Source organism: Drosophila willistoni, chromosome 3R (assembly GCF_018902025.1).
Source record: "Drosophila willistoni isolate 14030-0811.24 chromosome 3R, UCI_dwil_1.1, whole genome shotgun sequence".
Classification (NCBI taxonomy): domain Eukaryota; kingdom Metazoa; phylum Arthropoda; class Insecta; order Diptera; family Drosophilidae; genus Drosophila; species Drosophila willistoni.
In genome coordinates this window covers 20,158,772-20,173,622 of record NC_061086.1, presented here as the reverse complement: position 1 = coordinate 20,173,622, position 14,851 = coordinate 20,158,772, and the positions used below count along the sequence as shown (strand labels likewise).

Sequence of the window (14,851 nt, the reverse complement as noted above, 5' to 3'; positions counted from 1 at the left end):
AAGAGATTTTTTAATATTAGAATTCTTTTTTCTTATTTTTGTAGATCAAACGACCTGTGCTACTTGTGGGTGAGGCTGGCACATCAAAGACGGCAACCATCATGCAATATTTGCGCAATCTCAATCAGAATGTCAATGTAATTGAAAAATCTCTCTTTGCAGCATTCTCACTGACTGGCTGCTGACTCCTATCCTTCTCGTTTACTTCTTTCAGATTATACTCAACATTAATTTCTCATCGAGAACCTCATCATTAGATGTGCAGCGTACATTAGAGGCTGCGGTAGAGAAACGAACCAAGGATACGTATGGCCCACCGATGGGTAAGAAAATTGCGTGCTTTATTGATGACATGAATATGCCCCAGGTGGATGAGTGAGTATAAGACAAATGACAAACGACATTCAACTTCAATGATGGAACTAACTTGCACTCTACTCTCTGTAGATATGGCACTCAACAGCCAATTGCATTGCTGAAGCTATTCTTTGAACGCGGCGGCATGTATGACCGGGACAAGGATCTTAATTGGAAAAAGTTCAAGGATATGACATTCTATGCCGCAATGGGAACTGCTGGGGGTGGTCGTAATGAGGTCGATGCTCGTTTCATTAGCATGTTCTCCACATATAACATTGTATTCCCCAACGATGAGTCGCTCGTACAAATCTATTCGTCCATATTTAAGGGCCATTTGGAATTCGTGAGTTTCCATAATCGTTATATGATGATAGCCGATATAATTGTCATAATGACACTCAAATTATTCAAGGTGAGTTCAGATAAATTAAAACACTGAATGCACTTACTCGACACATATCGGGTTACTTTTTCTCAAAGTGTTGCAAAATCTATGATGCTTTAAAGGCCGACTCTCACAAATTTTATGAAATTCGATTTACATATGCAAATAACGACAATTTTTCATAATCTGCTTTACTGCTCCCCCATCTCCCCATCCCTGTGGATTCCTTCTTTGTTGCTCCCCATTTATATATATATATATATATATATGTATATGTATATGTATATGTATATGTATATGTATATGTATATGTATATGTATATGTATATGTATATGTATATGTATATGTACAATGGAAATGGAAATTATTCAATGGTCTGTAATGCACTATGTCGAGCGACGCTCCGGCTTCGGCAGAGTCCTTGTCGGTTCCATCTCTCTGCTTCAAAGCCTGCTCCATTGGTTTTTCGAGTGCAACTCTCGTTGCTCTCTCACAATGGTTGCCTCCCCTACCCCGCAGACCTTTCCTTTCTATCAGCATACTTATTCCTTGTCCACATTCTCGCCCCTTATTCGCCTCAACTGCTGCCTAGTTGACTGTGTCTATGACTGTGTGTGTGTGTGTGTGTATGCTGGCCGCCTATCTCTGGCTGAGTATCTTGGCCGGAGCAAAATTTGATTATGTTCAAGTATTGAACTGTAGATGGCTCTTTTCACAGCACTGCTCAGTTATTATGGGCGTGGCAGCAGAGCAGCAGCTAGGCAGGCAGGCAGACAGGGGCTAGGTTTATGGTCCTTTTAACAATTGTTGACACTAAAATATTATCGCATTTCATTGCGTGCAGATAAAAATGCATTTGTCGCCGCAATTGCCACAACCAGCAGCAGTACCAGTAGCTCCTTGGTTTGCACCAAAAAACTATATATATAAAAAAAAAAGAAATAGAGGGAGGGGGAAAATGATTTACTCACACCTGCAGGTCCTGCCCCTGCTCTAGCCTCTATGGCTGCCAGTTCGTATGTCTTCTTTACACACTCGACACGCCGAGCCAAAGATATTAATGCGCCACGAAATGGAGTAAAATGAATTATTTGAATAGAATTGCCGTTACTCAGTCCCCCATGCTGCTTGCGCCGGCGTCTGCAACTCGATAATGGCTGTAAATTCAGCAACTTGGCCTCGCACTGGGTGGTCCGAGAGTGGATTGGGAGGACGGGGTGGATTGGATGCAAGAATACCCATTTCAAATGCATATTGCTAGTTGAGATAAAATTGATTTGTGTAGTGTCTGAATGCTTGGGCTCTTTGCAAACGGAAGTGACCTGCTAATGCTAATTGTCTTCCATTTAGTTGGTCATTGCGGATTTACCACCGACGCCATCGAAGTTCCATTATATTTTCAATCTGAAGGATCTATCCCGCATTTTCGCTGGCATGTTATTAATTAAGCCGGCGAATTTCAAGAATTTGCGCGAAATGATAAGGGTTTGGCGTAATGAGTTCACTCGCATCATTTGCGATCGTTTGATATCAGAAACGGTAAGTAATCCTGAACATTTTTTTTCTCTCTTCTAATCTTTAATCTTACATTTTCCAGGATATAAATACTGTGCGGCGCAACTTGTCCATGGAGGTTGCGGATCGTTTTCCGCCCGAATTTGAAGAACTGAATGGTTTCATCGACCTGGATGCAGCGGCAGCTGAAGCTCAGGCTCGTTTACTTTACGAGGCATATGCAGACGATGCGGCTGCGGCTGCTGCCGAAGGTGAGGAAGGCGAGGAAGAGGAGGATGCTGGTGAGGAGGGTCCACCAGTAATACTATCTCTCAAAGATTATGTGCTGCGTGATCCATTGCTCTTTGGTGATTTCCGTAATTTTACCAATGAATCGGAGCCACGGCTATATGAAGATCTTTTGGATTATAGTTCTGTCTTTGCCTTGTTTACCGAAATATTGGAAGAGTACTGTGAGCGTAGGCAAAAGATGACTTTGGTTCTGTTCGAAGACTGTCTGGAACACTTGACCCGTGTCCATCGCACATTGCGTATGAATCGCGGTCATGTCCTGCTTATAGGAGTTGGCGGCAGCGGCAAAAAGTGCATCACTCGATTGTCATCCTTTGCAGCCGAATGTGAGGTATTCGAAATAACCATATCGCGTGGCTACAATGAGGCAGCATTCCGAGAAGATTTGAAAGCCTTGTATACCCTTGCGGGGGTAAAGCGAAAGAAAGTCGTATTTCTGTTTACAGCCGCTCAAGTCGCAGAAGAAGGTTTCCTTGAGCTAATTAATAACATTCTAACAGTGGGTCAAGTCCCAGCTCTGTTTGCTGATGAAGATAAGGACTCTATTGTCAATCAAGTACGCAAATTTGCCGAAGAAGAGGGCTTATCGGCTTCGAAGTAAGTACTGCTAGAGAATATTCTTAGTTTATTTATTTGTGTTAACCCATTATGGCCTCCAGAGACTCTGTTTGGGCCTATTTCCTGCGCACCTGTGCAGAGAATCTTCATGTTGTGCTATGCATGTCACCAGCTGGTGATGCCCTGCGCAATCGTTGCCGTAATTTCCCCGGTCTAATTGGTAGCACATACATTGACTGGGTTTTCCCGTGGCCCAAGCAAGCTCTCTATGCTGTGGCTAAACTTTTCCTTACTGAACATCCCATGATACCGGCCGATCATCGTGATGCCATTATTGAACACGTGGTTCATGTCCATAAAACAATACAAATATACTCTAGGGACTATCAGGCCAAGTTGAGGCGCAATAATTTTGTTACACCTAAACATTACTTGGATTATATTAACACCTATTTGGGACTATTAGGTAAGACATCCTGTCAATCGGATTGAACTATGACTTATCCTTTGTTTTTTTGCAGAGGAGAAACATCATTTCATCACTCAACAGCGCGAACGTCTCGGCGAGGGCATTAAAAAGATTGAAGAAGCTTCTGTACAAATTGATGAGCTGCGTCTCATAGTCACAGAGCAAAAGAAGAATGTGGCAATTGCTTCCGAGGAATGCGAAGCCATGCTGGTTACCATTGAAGCATCCACACAGAAGGCAAATATTAAAAAAGTGGAAGCTTCGGAAAAATCTGTTGAGGTGGAAATTAAAGGAAAACAAATTGCTATCGAAAAAGAGGAAGCCGAAGAAATTCTAGCTGAAGCTATGCCAGCTCTAGAGGAAGCACGACGTGCGCTATCCGAACTGGACAAAGCGCAGATTACTGAAATTCGTTCGTTTGCCACGCCACCAGCAGCCGTGCAGGTTGTCTGTGAGTGTGTGGCCATTTTGAAGGGCATCAAGGAGATCAGCTGGAAGACCGCCAAGGGCATGATGAGCGATGTGAACTTCTTGAAGAGTTTGATGGAAATGGATTGTGAGGCTCTTACCCAGAAGCAAATAAGTGCATGTCGGGCACACATGAAAACTCAAAATTTGGATGACATGGGAAAGATTTCGATAGCAGGTGCTGGTCTACTGAAGTTCGTGAAAGCTGTTCTTGGCTTCTTTGATGTTTATCGTGAGGTCAAGCCGAAGAAAGAGCGTGTAGATTTCTTGGTGGAGGAGCAAGAAGTGCAAATTAAGCTGCTTAATCATCTCAATGCTGAGATACAAAAGCTAGAAGAGAAATTGGAGCAACTGAATGAGAACTATGCCGTCTCAATGAAGCAGATGAAAGCTCTGGTTGAGATGATGCAACAGGCGGAACGTCGTTTGATTGCTGCCGATAAACTGATTAGTGGCCTGTCCTCTGAGCTGATACGCTGGAGCAAGGAGATGGCAAGTCTGGGTCAGCAATTGATTGATAGTGTCGGTGTATGCTTGATTAGTTCCTCCTTCCTGGCCTATACGGGCGCCTTTACCTGGGAGTTCCGCAAAACGATGGTATTTGAAGATTGGCTCGAGGACATTAAATCGCTGGGCATTCCAATCAATTTGCCATTCAAAATTGATGCCTATCTAACAACAGACGTTGAGATTTCGCAATGGACCAGCGAAGGATTGCCCCCTGATGAGTTGTCTGTTCAGAATGGCATACTGACAATGCGAGCCTCACGTTTCCCTCTCTGTATTGATCCACAGTTGCAGGCCTTGCAATGGATACGCAAGAAAGAGTATCGAAATAATTTGAAGATTCTCTCATTCAGCGATTTTGATTTCCTTAAGCAATTGGAAATGGCCATTATGTATGGCTTGCCAGTGCTATTTGAAGATGTGGATGACTACATTGATCCAGTGATTGATGATATTCTACAAAAGAATGTCCGAGTCCAAGGTGGCCGTAAATTTATTATGCTGGGTGACAAGGAAGTCGACTGGGATCCCGGTTTCCGTTTGTATTTGACCACTAAATTCTCAAATCCCAAATTTGATCCGGCTGTATATGCCAAAGCCTTGGTCATTAATTACACGGTAACCCAGACGGGTCTGGAAGATCAGCTACTTAGCGTTGTGGTGGGCACCGAACGTCCTGATCTCGAACAGCAACGTGAATCGTTGATAGCTCAGACTAGTGAGAATAAGCAATTGTTGCAACAACTTGAGGATTCTCTTTTGCGTGAATTGGCCACCTCAACTGGCAACATGTTGGACAATGTGGAATTGGTGGAGACACTAGAGAATACCAAATCCAAGGCCGGGCTTGTTATGACGCAACTTAAGTTGGCCTCTGAGACAGCTGCAGATATTGAAGTGCTACGCAATGGTTATCGACCGGCGGCAAAGCGTGGTGCTGTCCTCTTCTTTGCCCTCTCCGACATGTCGACAGTGAATAGCATGTATCAATATGCTCTGGCCGCCTATCTAGATGTATTTATCTATTCCCTGCGCAAAGCTGTGCCCGATACTGTGCTGGCGAAACGTTTGAATAACATCATTAAAACTTTGACGGAAAATGTCTATTGCTACGGCTGCACTGGCATCTTTGAGCGGCACAAGTTGCTCTTCTCATTCCAGATTGCTACCAAGTTGGCTCAACGCGATGGCGTTCTGCAGCAATCCGAACTGGACTTTTTCATCAAAGGTAGCATTGCTTTGACCAAGAGCGAACGACAGAATCCAACCAAATGGCTGCCGGACAAATGTTGGGAAGATATACTCAAGTTGGCCTTTGATTTCCCAGAGCCATTTGGCTCATTACCCGATCATTTTGGTCGTTTTGTAACGGAATGGAAAGAGGTAAGAGTCTATAACCATTCCAATATGCTTAAAGATTCCATGTTTGAATGGTTGCAGAACGAATCATTGGTAAATATTCATGTTTTACATTTCTCATTTTTTGTTCGCCTTTTTTTTTATTTTTTTGGGATCGCCTGCCCACCATTTGCAACGTCAACGTCAACTCCAATGCTGTTATCAAATTGCTGCTGCTGTGACGATGCCATAAAATGCACAACAACGATAACAATAATAACAACAACATGGACTCTCATGGACTTGGGAACTGCTTCTGATTCTGACTGGCATGTGGCATTCACTGACTTCCGTTCTGTTGCCGACGCTCATTTTGCTTGCACTTATCGCCATCGCTTCTACCGAATGCCCATGGAATCCCATTCTCTGTCCTCCATTTTGTGTCGTTCCATCCAACGTAACATCAGTGGTATGACTTGGAGAATCCTGAGGCAGTGGCGTGTCCGGGCGACTACAACATCAATTGCAATGCATTCCAGGCAAGTGAGAGTGGAGAAGAGTCGCCGTCGTCGACGATGACGATGAGGACGACGACGACGTCCTTTCTGTGCTGTGTATTTTCGCTTTGCATGCTTTCAGCTTCGAGTGGCTTGGTTCTGGCCAAGAGTTGGCTCTGCTGCCGTTGCCATTGAGCGTTATTGGATTTCGTACTTTATGCTCGTTTCTAGTGGATTATTATGTACAAGCCGCACACTCTTCCATACCCTACGAACCCACATACACACACACACACACACACACGCGGACATACAAACTGAGAAAACTCCCAGTTCGAGGGCGTTTAGTTTTACTCGACTTTTGCTACGTCCTGCAACTTTAGCGCACATTTTCAGCTCAAGTTATTAGCAGCCTGTTTTTGTCAGCCAGCATGGTGGCAATATCTATTTGTGTGTGTGTGTGTGTGCGTTGGTATGTGCGCGTGTGTGTGTGCATTACCATATTTTATCAATTTTCCAAGCCATTAGATGAGCGGCAATTTACGCCCACAGTCGTCGCACTTGAAACCCAGCACGAAACCAGAGCCAAACCAAAGCCAAGCCAAGCCAAGCGAGCCCAATTTGCACTTGAACTGCTCCTAGAAAGACTAAGACTGGGACAACAACAAGGCTAACTATTGGTGAAATGATGAGCCGTCAACGCGAGCTCGTTGTCATTGTTATATTATAATGTCTAGAGCTTAACAATTTCTCATACTCTTTTGTATCGTCTTTCTATTTTGCCATTTAGAAATTAATGTTCCTGCGCTGCTTCCGTGTGGATCGCATCTTCCGTTGCATAAATCAATATATTGTCGATACCATGGATGAGTTCTATATTATGCCGCCGGTTGTGAGTTTCTCAGCCATTTATGAGCAAACTTCATGCACCATTCCGGTTTGCTTTATCCTAAGTGCCGGCTCTGATCCCACAAATGATTTAATAAAATTGGCTGATTTGGTAATTGGTGGCATGGCCAACTTTTGCCATATATCATTGGGTCAGGGACAAGAGAAGGCTGCCCTGCGACTTCTCGATAATGCCATACGACAGGGTCAATGGTTAATGCTGCAGAATGGCCACTTGCTGATTAAATTTGTGCGCGAGTTGGAAAAGTATTTGGACAAAATTGAGAATCCTCATCCTGATTTTAGACTGTGGATAACCACTGATCCAACGCCGACATTCCCCATAGGCATATTGCAGAAGTCATTGAAGGGTAAGTCCAAATGAGAAGACAATGTCTAAATTGTTTAAACAACTTATCATTCTATTCTTAATAGTGGTAACTGAACCTCCAAATGGCTTAAAACTTAATCTGCGCTCAACCTACTTCAAAGTACGTCAGGAGCGTCTTGAGTGCTGCACACATCGTGGCTTCCGCCCACTGGTCTATGTGCTGGCCTTCTTCCATGCAGTGGTGCAAGTAAGTGTAACTCACTCGAATTTGTAGTCCAGGACCCCAGCTGCTTGAGTGTGTACATGATTTTATTTATTAATTTCTTAATTTTAACTGCTGAAAGCTTTGCAGACACAACTGCGCCAGAGTGGCACAATTGATGGTTCTGCTGCTTCAACTACAACAACGACAACGACACACATACATGAACTACAAATTGTTATTGATAGTATATAGAGTAGAGTAGTTACAGTCATGTCAATTAATCACTTTACCCTTTCACCCATCCACCCCATCCAGGAACGCCGAAAATACGACAAACTTGGCTGGAATATAGCGTACGATTTTAACGATTCAGACTTTGAGGTATGTACCGAAATTCTTCGTACATATCTAAATCGCTGTGCGGACGATAAAATACCCTGGAACAGTCTCAAGTATCTAATTGGTGAAGTCATGTACGGTGGCCGTGTTATCGACGATTTCGATCGTCGCATCACCAATTGCTATATGAACGAATATATGGGTGATTTTCTTTTCGATGAATTCCAAACGTTCCATTTCTATGAGGATGACAATGTTGATTACTGTTTGCCCGAGGATGAGACCATACTAAAGGAGGACTACATAGGTGAGTCTATAATGGGTTCGGTCAGTCAGTGAGTGAGTGGAGAGGCTATTTACATATGTAATGCATTGATAACAGCTCACATTGACAAACTGCCATTGGTCAATAAGCCGGATGTATTTGGTTTGCATCCGAACGCGGAAATCGGTTATTACACAATGGCAGCACGGAATATTTGGAACAGTCTGATTGAGTTGCAGCCACAAACTGGTGAGTACTTAAACCCCAAAATGTAGCGAAAGGTTTTATATTACCCTAAACAAAAAGGTAGTTTTATTTAATTTTTGTTTTTCTGGCCATGGTAATAGCATTGTACGATTTGCCAATTCTCACCTTTCACTAAATTGATATTGAAAGTTTTGGACAATAACCAAAAAAAAAAAACAATAACAAATACGCTGAATAACACTTTTTTGTAGCCCTGGTAAATGGTTCAATTTGCATGCAACGTATGCCAATTGTCAGCCGTTTATTACATTTTATCTTGTTGATTTTCATTGCTGTACATTGTATTTTTGGCATGTTGAATTTTTAATTTAATTTAATTAATTAGTTGCGGTTTTGCAATTAACTTTATTGCATGCGCCATTATTGCCGAACTACAAACACACACACACACAGACACAAAGGGAACATAGCATATAGCATACATTAAAAATTAAAATAGACGCACACACACTCAAATGCACACACACACACACTTTTATATGACCTGTCCAAAGGATGGGCCCATTCTCTCACTCACTTTCATTCATTCATTCGCTACGAATTGAGTTCAAAATTTTACCGCACTGACCGCCAACTGTATGTGCACCAAAACGAAGAAAAAATTGGGTAAAACCGTCACACGAAAGTCGATAATTTTGCATTACGAGCTTAAATTTGTTAAGCCTGCCATCAGAATGCACTTTTGCCACCATTCACATTTTCTCCACAAATATATATGTTTATACATCGCTCTGGCGAACAAGTATGTACTTAATATATATACAGAAAGAGGTAGCAACATCCCTTGTAAATAATTGTATATACAATTCCTGTGTTTTTTTCCCCCGCCTGCAATACCATTTTTTCTGCACACACACACACACGCACATCCAAACACACATAAAAAGTGACCAAATGGACGCCGAGCAATGTTAAAGATGATGATGATGAGGATGAGGATGGTAAGGCATTGCACAAGCAAACATTCCAGCATCAACGTTTTGAATGTAAAATGTAAAACATAATAATAATAAGAGCAAATATTGCAATTGATTAAAAATAAAAAAAGAGCAGAAAAACACAGCAAAAGTATGTGAAGGGAAAAAATGCAGCAGCAGTAGTGACAACATTTACCGAGCACAGTCAAAAAGTTTAACAATTTCATTTCAATTCATCGACAGAGAAATGTAAAATATCAACAACAAAAATCAATGTAAAAAGTGCATCAATCGATTTTAAATTGTTTAGTTATCACGAATTGTTAATGTGCTACACAAGTTATTGAAATAACTATAGCTATTCGAGTCGATTGAAAGTAAAGTTATGTAATTTTCAATACTCCTTGGCTTATCATAGCATACTTTTAGAAACTGCAAGATCAAATTACTCATACTATATAGGAAGTATACGTGTATATATTCAAGTCATATTCTATTCAATATTCAGATATAGAAGATATAGATATAGAATCTCTTTAGATAGAGATTTATTCTTTAGTATAATTATTAAAATAAAAAGTGATTGGGAAACTTTTAGTTGGAATGTCTTTAAAGTTCTTTAAATATTCCAACTATAAGTTTCTTATTCACTTATTCACAGCTCATTTAAATATACAATAGTATGTTTAATTCTAAAAAATTGCAAAAAGAAGGGCAAAAGACATTGCCTATTTTTCTATCGAGTGATCTTGTAGTTATATCCCAGCCAGATTTTTTATATTAGCCACAACTATCTGAATTTCACAGTACAGCAAGAAGAGAAAGAGTTACCAACTACTACTAACCATTCGATAAAAACACAATTGAGATTCTTTGATAATGTATATATATATAAACCAAACTTACTAACTAAAATTATAAATTAATTTCGAATATATTTCGAACCTTAATTTACATTTAATTTGAAGGCTTATCTAAAACACAATGATAAGAGAAACCTTATCCAATTTTCAGTTTTATAATTGATAAACCGAATACCCAACATAAGCAAACAGCTAATCATCTATCTATATCGTCTTTCAATTACTTTAAAATTAACTTTATTTTTGAACTGCTTCAATGGCTTTTTTTTATGGGGGAGATAATGGAAATTTTGTTTTTAGCTATTAAAATATTTATATGTAGGTACACATATTTTTGTTAGGTAACCAATATGCCTGATGCGGCACTGTGTAGGTCTTTTGTGAAAAACTCGGATAATTTGCATATTCATGAGCTTTAGTATTTGCTAATTGACACTTTAACAAAAAATAAAGCAGAGCAACAAAAAGAAAATCCTATCTGGATGCCCCAATATAACCAAGATAAAAACGCAAATTAATAAAAACTGGTATTTACGAATGCTGACGAGAGAGAGGGAGAGAGAGGCGGGGAAAGGGCACTACCGGGGGAGATATGTATTAAAAAGGCACAACGTGATAACCACAGCCTGTGCATACATTACTGCGGTTTTTTTCATTGGTTTACGGGGCTTCTTTTTTTGTTTGCCTGTTGGCTGACAGTTTGAATCCTTACTTATATATACCTTTCTAATCGCCTCTCCTAGGTGAGGGCACCGGCGGCATCAGTCGGGATGACTTCATTGACTCGGTGGCCGCTGGTATTCTAAAGAAGCTGCCCGCCGCCTTCGAGACCTGGCGCATACGCAAACAAATCCAAATGAGTCTATCGCCAACTGGTGTGGTCCTATTGCAGGAATTGGATAGGTTTAATCTACTGGTGATACGTATTAAGAAGACATTGGAGCTGCTGCGCAAGGTAAGCTTTTGCGGAGTTTGAATTGCAAATGGGGTGATAGGAGATGGAGGCGTTATTCGCCGCTGGGCTGTCAATAGATGCGTCACATAAATCCTTCAGCTTTGTTTTGCATTTTGTTTATGCATTTGCCAACTTGGCTTTGGCTGCCAGCCATGACCCACCCAATCACCCACCCCATAAGCAAATTTGTTAGAATCCGGGAGAGTGCATTTTGTTGCCAAAATAAATTTACAAATGCAAATGAACTCGGCTCGCCAAAGTCGCAGAGTCGCTGCTGCTGTTGTTGTGTTGGCATTGTCTTGATGCCACACATAGTGGGGGGAGGGGGGTGGCGGGGAGAGACCGAGATATCCCGCCCACACACATGTGCCATTTTAATTTAATTGCATTCTCCCCGCAGGCTATTGCTGGAGAAATCGGCATGGACAATGTTCTGGACAACATTGCCAACTCGTTGTTCAATGGCCTTTTGCCAAACGCGTGGGCCTCACTGGCGCCGGCCACATGCAAACAGTTAGCTAGCTGGTTGAATCATTTGCAGGTGAGTCGCAGCAGTTGCATCAATCAAGGTGACACCAAGAGAGAGAGAGAGAAGGAGAGAAAGAATTCTGCGTGTCAACTAATCAGTCTTTTTCGCCTCCTATAGCAACGAGCTGTGCAATATAAGTATTGGACACTCTCTGGTGAGCCATTGGTAATATGGTTGTCTGGTCTACATATACCCCAGAGTTATCTAACAGCTCTAGTACAGGTAAGTACCACAAACGCACACACACACACACACACAGACATTTCTGCCTAAATTCCTACCCAAACTCCATTCAAATGCATTTATCCCCCTTGCAGATTGCCTGTCGTAAAAATGCCTGGCCTTTGGATCGGTCTACCCTATTCACCTATGTGACCAACTATGCAGACCCCGATGACGTTGAGGAGCGTCCAGTAACGGTAAGTTTTTACCACCCATTTAAGAGCTCTAAATGCAAAACCATGACCTCCATTCCGTTCCACCCCCCCACTGTACTGTTGGGTTGTCCATGTCCTGCTGCATGGACACTAATTTCGTAATTAAGAATTCTGTTTGCATTTTAATCGTTTAACTTTTTTCCTGCTTGCTCCTTTTTTTTTTTTGCAGGGCTGCTTTGTGCATGGTTTGTATATAGAGGGTGCACGCTTTGACTTGGCAACTAATCAGTTGGCGCGGTCTCATCCCAAAGTTCTGGTCGAGGAGTTGGCCATTTTGGCAGTGGAACCCATTGAAGCGCACAGACTTAAGCTACAGGTTTGTTTTGGCTATTGAGGAGGGGAGGGTGGAGGGCTTTATTCCTTGGGTTCGACGCCGCCTGCTAGTGACAAGTACTAATGTGCTTTTGTATCTACATGCACATGCTGCGAGGATGGGGAAAACACTAGAGTAGTTGGGCTTCAGGGCGTGGCTGCTGTGCTGATATTTGTTTAAATACAGCACAGTAAATTACCCCAGCCCAGCTCTAATGGAGCATCCATTGGGCTAATTGTTTCTAATTTAAAATATATGTATTTTTTTTTCTATTTATTTTGCAGAATACTTTCCTGGCCCCCGTGTATACCACCTCGTTGCGTCGCAATGCCATGGGTGTGGGTCTAGTATTTGAGGCCAATTTAGCCACATCTGAGGATCTAAGCCATTGGGTGCTGCAAGGAGTTTGCCTTACTCTCAATACGGATACCTAGTGGAAAGGAGCGTCAATAAAAAGAAACCATAACAAAGACTGATTTAGCTTTTTAGTAATTGTGATTATTCTTAATGATTCGTTCTTTGTATTAAAGCCGATTATAAATCTATGTCCTGGCAATGGAGTTTCATTGTAAGTTTATTTTGTTTGTTTGTTTGTGCCTATTTCTAGTGTCATTCAATAAAGTGTATTGTGCCTCAATTGGTTGCTTGATGATATGCCACAGCCATTATTATTACCTACGCCGCAGGCAGCCAAAACAGCTCTTTAACTTATCCAATATGTTTGATTTCATGGAGGGCAACAGGAGCTCAAGATTCTGAGTGGCATTGCTATCGTCTGACTCTAAATCCGACTCAATGGTCATTTCCTGTATACTAAATGTATCAGTTAGTTCATGATTCTGCTGACGACGTTTGGCGCGCTTCAGCTGAGCAGGAAAAAAGGATATCTCCTCGGCCTCATCGCTGCTCTCAGACTTGTAGTCGACCAGTGGCTTTTGTTCTGCCTCACCTGGTATGGGCAAACGATTGATTGGAATAAGTGTGGACGACTGAGTTTTGGTGGCCTACAAAAGAAAAGTATTTGTGTTACATTGAGTACAAAACAATTCTTGATATGTGTGTGGTACCTGTTCCTCTTGGAATTGTGTATAATTACGTCTAGCTCGTTCGACCTTCAGCTCCAGTTTACGTTGCAATATCCGGCAGGTATTTGGTGGCTCATGATTTGTAGTCGCTTCATCCTCATCGATCTCTATGGTTGTCGGTGCATACACTTTACTTGCACCCCTGAATGCCACCTCAAACTCCAGATCTGACATATGTTTGGGTGCTCCACTGACAGTTTTCTGCATATGCAATTTGGCCATGAATTTAATGGGACTGACTGTTTGACTAAAACTAAAAAAAGATACTTACCAATAAACCTGCTGCCCCTGCACCATCATCATAGATATTCGATTGCCTATCCTCGCTGTCTATGCCACTATCTTCCATATCGTTTGTTATTTTCTACAAAAAAATGTTGCAAAATAAACGTTTGCACGCGATGCCAATAAATACAAACAAAAAGTTTTTTACTTCAAAACTTCACACAATAAAATAGAATCAACCCCAAAGTTTGGCCACGGCGCAGACTCCAAACATCCAACAGCTGCTTCTGCTGTTGCTGCTTCTGGTGCACTTGGTTTTGGTTAAAAATCAATAAAAACCCCGTTGATTCGCTATAGCTGGAGTTGCCACATGGTCGAAAGGTTTCAAAATTTATCCCTCACAAACTTTTATTGACTAGAATTATTATTTATCACTCTTTCCTTGGTCTGAAGAGAACGATTTCTATGATTTTGTGTTAATTTTTTGGCAGTAGAAAATTCTTTTTACTTTATATTTATGTTGTTTAAAATTTGTGAAAACTTTTTGATAACCTATATAGTTTATATTACTTTCACTCCTGAGTTAACAATAATGACTTTTTAAACTATGGTTACTTGTATTTGAATTCGGTTGACAGAAAACTGCTTGATGAGTACTCATTTAATGAAATTTTATATCATGAATGAATCATTAAAACACACATAATACTTGAAATATTCGTAAAGTTTTAAGTATTTAGACGTGAAGCAATCATTGTTCTTTCAGAGTTTGAATTCCTCATGTATGGAATTATTATTACTATTCATTCGTCCTATACATTTGACTATTACTTCATTACTTGC

At 41.2% G+C, this 14,851-nt stretch overlaps 2 protein-coding genes across 2 annotated transcripts in view; one reads left to right on the top strand and one right to left on the bottom strand.

The window, feature by feature from the left end:
- The window catches only part of LOC6647195 (dynein axonemal heavy chain 10), a 33,325-nt gene extending 20,082 nt beyond the window's left edge, over positions 1 to 13,243 (top strand). The window contains exons 30-47 of the mRNA XM_002070463.4: positions 45 to 137; positions 215 to 375; positions 448 to 772; positions 2,097 to 2,285; positions 2,344 to 3,149; positions 3,212 to 3,576; positions 3,632 to 5,937; positions 6,360 to 6,431; positions 7,180 to 7,648; positions 7,713 to 7,855; positions 8,129 to 8,459; positions 8,535 to 8,666; positions 11,208 to 11,419; positions 11,820 to 11,960; positions 12,066 to 12,170; positions 12,266 to 12,367; positions 12,555 to 12,701; positions 12,983 to 13,243. Coding sequence (XP_002070499.3) covers positions 45 to 137; positions 215 to 375; positions 448 to 772; positions 2,097 to 2,285; positions 2,344 to 3,149; positions 3,212 to 3,576; positions 3,632 to 5,937; positions 6,360 to 6,431; positions 7,180 to 7,648; positions 7,713 to 7,855; positions 8,129 to 8,459; positions 8,535 to 8,666; positions 11,208 to 11,419; positions 11,820 to 11,960; positions 12,066 to 12,170; positions 12,266 to 12,367; positions 12,555 to 12,701; positions 12,983 to 13,132 — 6,249 coding nt within the window. The 3' untranslated portion in view covers positions 13,133 to 13,243. The remainder of the gene's footprint in view (positions 1 to 44; positions 138 to 214; positions 376 to 447; positions 773 to 2,096; positions 2,286 to 2,343; positions 3,150 to 3,211; positions 3,577 to 3,631; positions 5,938 to 6,359; positions 6,432 to 7,179; positions 7,649 to 7,712; positions 7,856 to 8,128; positions 8,460 to 8,534; positions 8,667 to 11,207; positions 11,420 to 11,819; positions 11,961 to 12,065; positions 12,171 to 12,265; positions 12,368 to 12,554; positions 12,702 to 12,982) is intronic.
- LOC6647196 lies at positions 13,175 to 14,585 on the bottom strand. The gene is made up of 4 exons (XM_002070464.4): positions 14,217 to 14,585; positions 14,055 to 14,147; positions 13,766 to 13,984; positions 13,175 to 13,702 (listed from the first exon to the last, which is right to left on the bottom strand). Exons 2-4 carry the CDS (start codon positions 14,130 to 14,132, stop codon positions 13,370 to 13,372), a joined length of 630 nt encoding a protein of 209 aa, XP_002070500.1. The 5' UTR covers positions 14,133 to 14,147; positions 14,217 to 14,585; the 3' UTR covers positions 13,175 to 13,369.
- Between the last annotated feature and the right edge of the window lie 266 nt (positions 14,586 to 14,851).

Bases quoted from the DNA above. Each gene is read 5' to 3' on its own strand.
- LOC6647196 (XM_002070464.4), bottom strand. From the start codon at position 14,132: ATGGAAGATAGTGGCATAGACAGCGAGGATAGGCAATCGAATATCTAT. The intron at 13,985-14,054 runs GTAAGTATCTTT...TTGCATATGCAG, and splicing joins CAGGGGCAGCAGGTTTATTG to AAAACTGTCAGTGGAGCACC. The intron at 13,703-13,765 runs GTACCACACACA...TTTCTTTTGTAG, and splicing joins CACAATTCCAAGAGGAACAG to GCCACCAAAACTCAGTCGTC.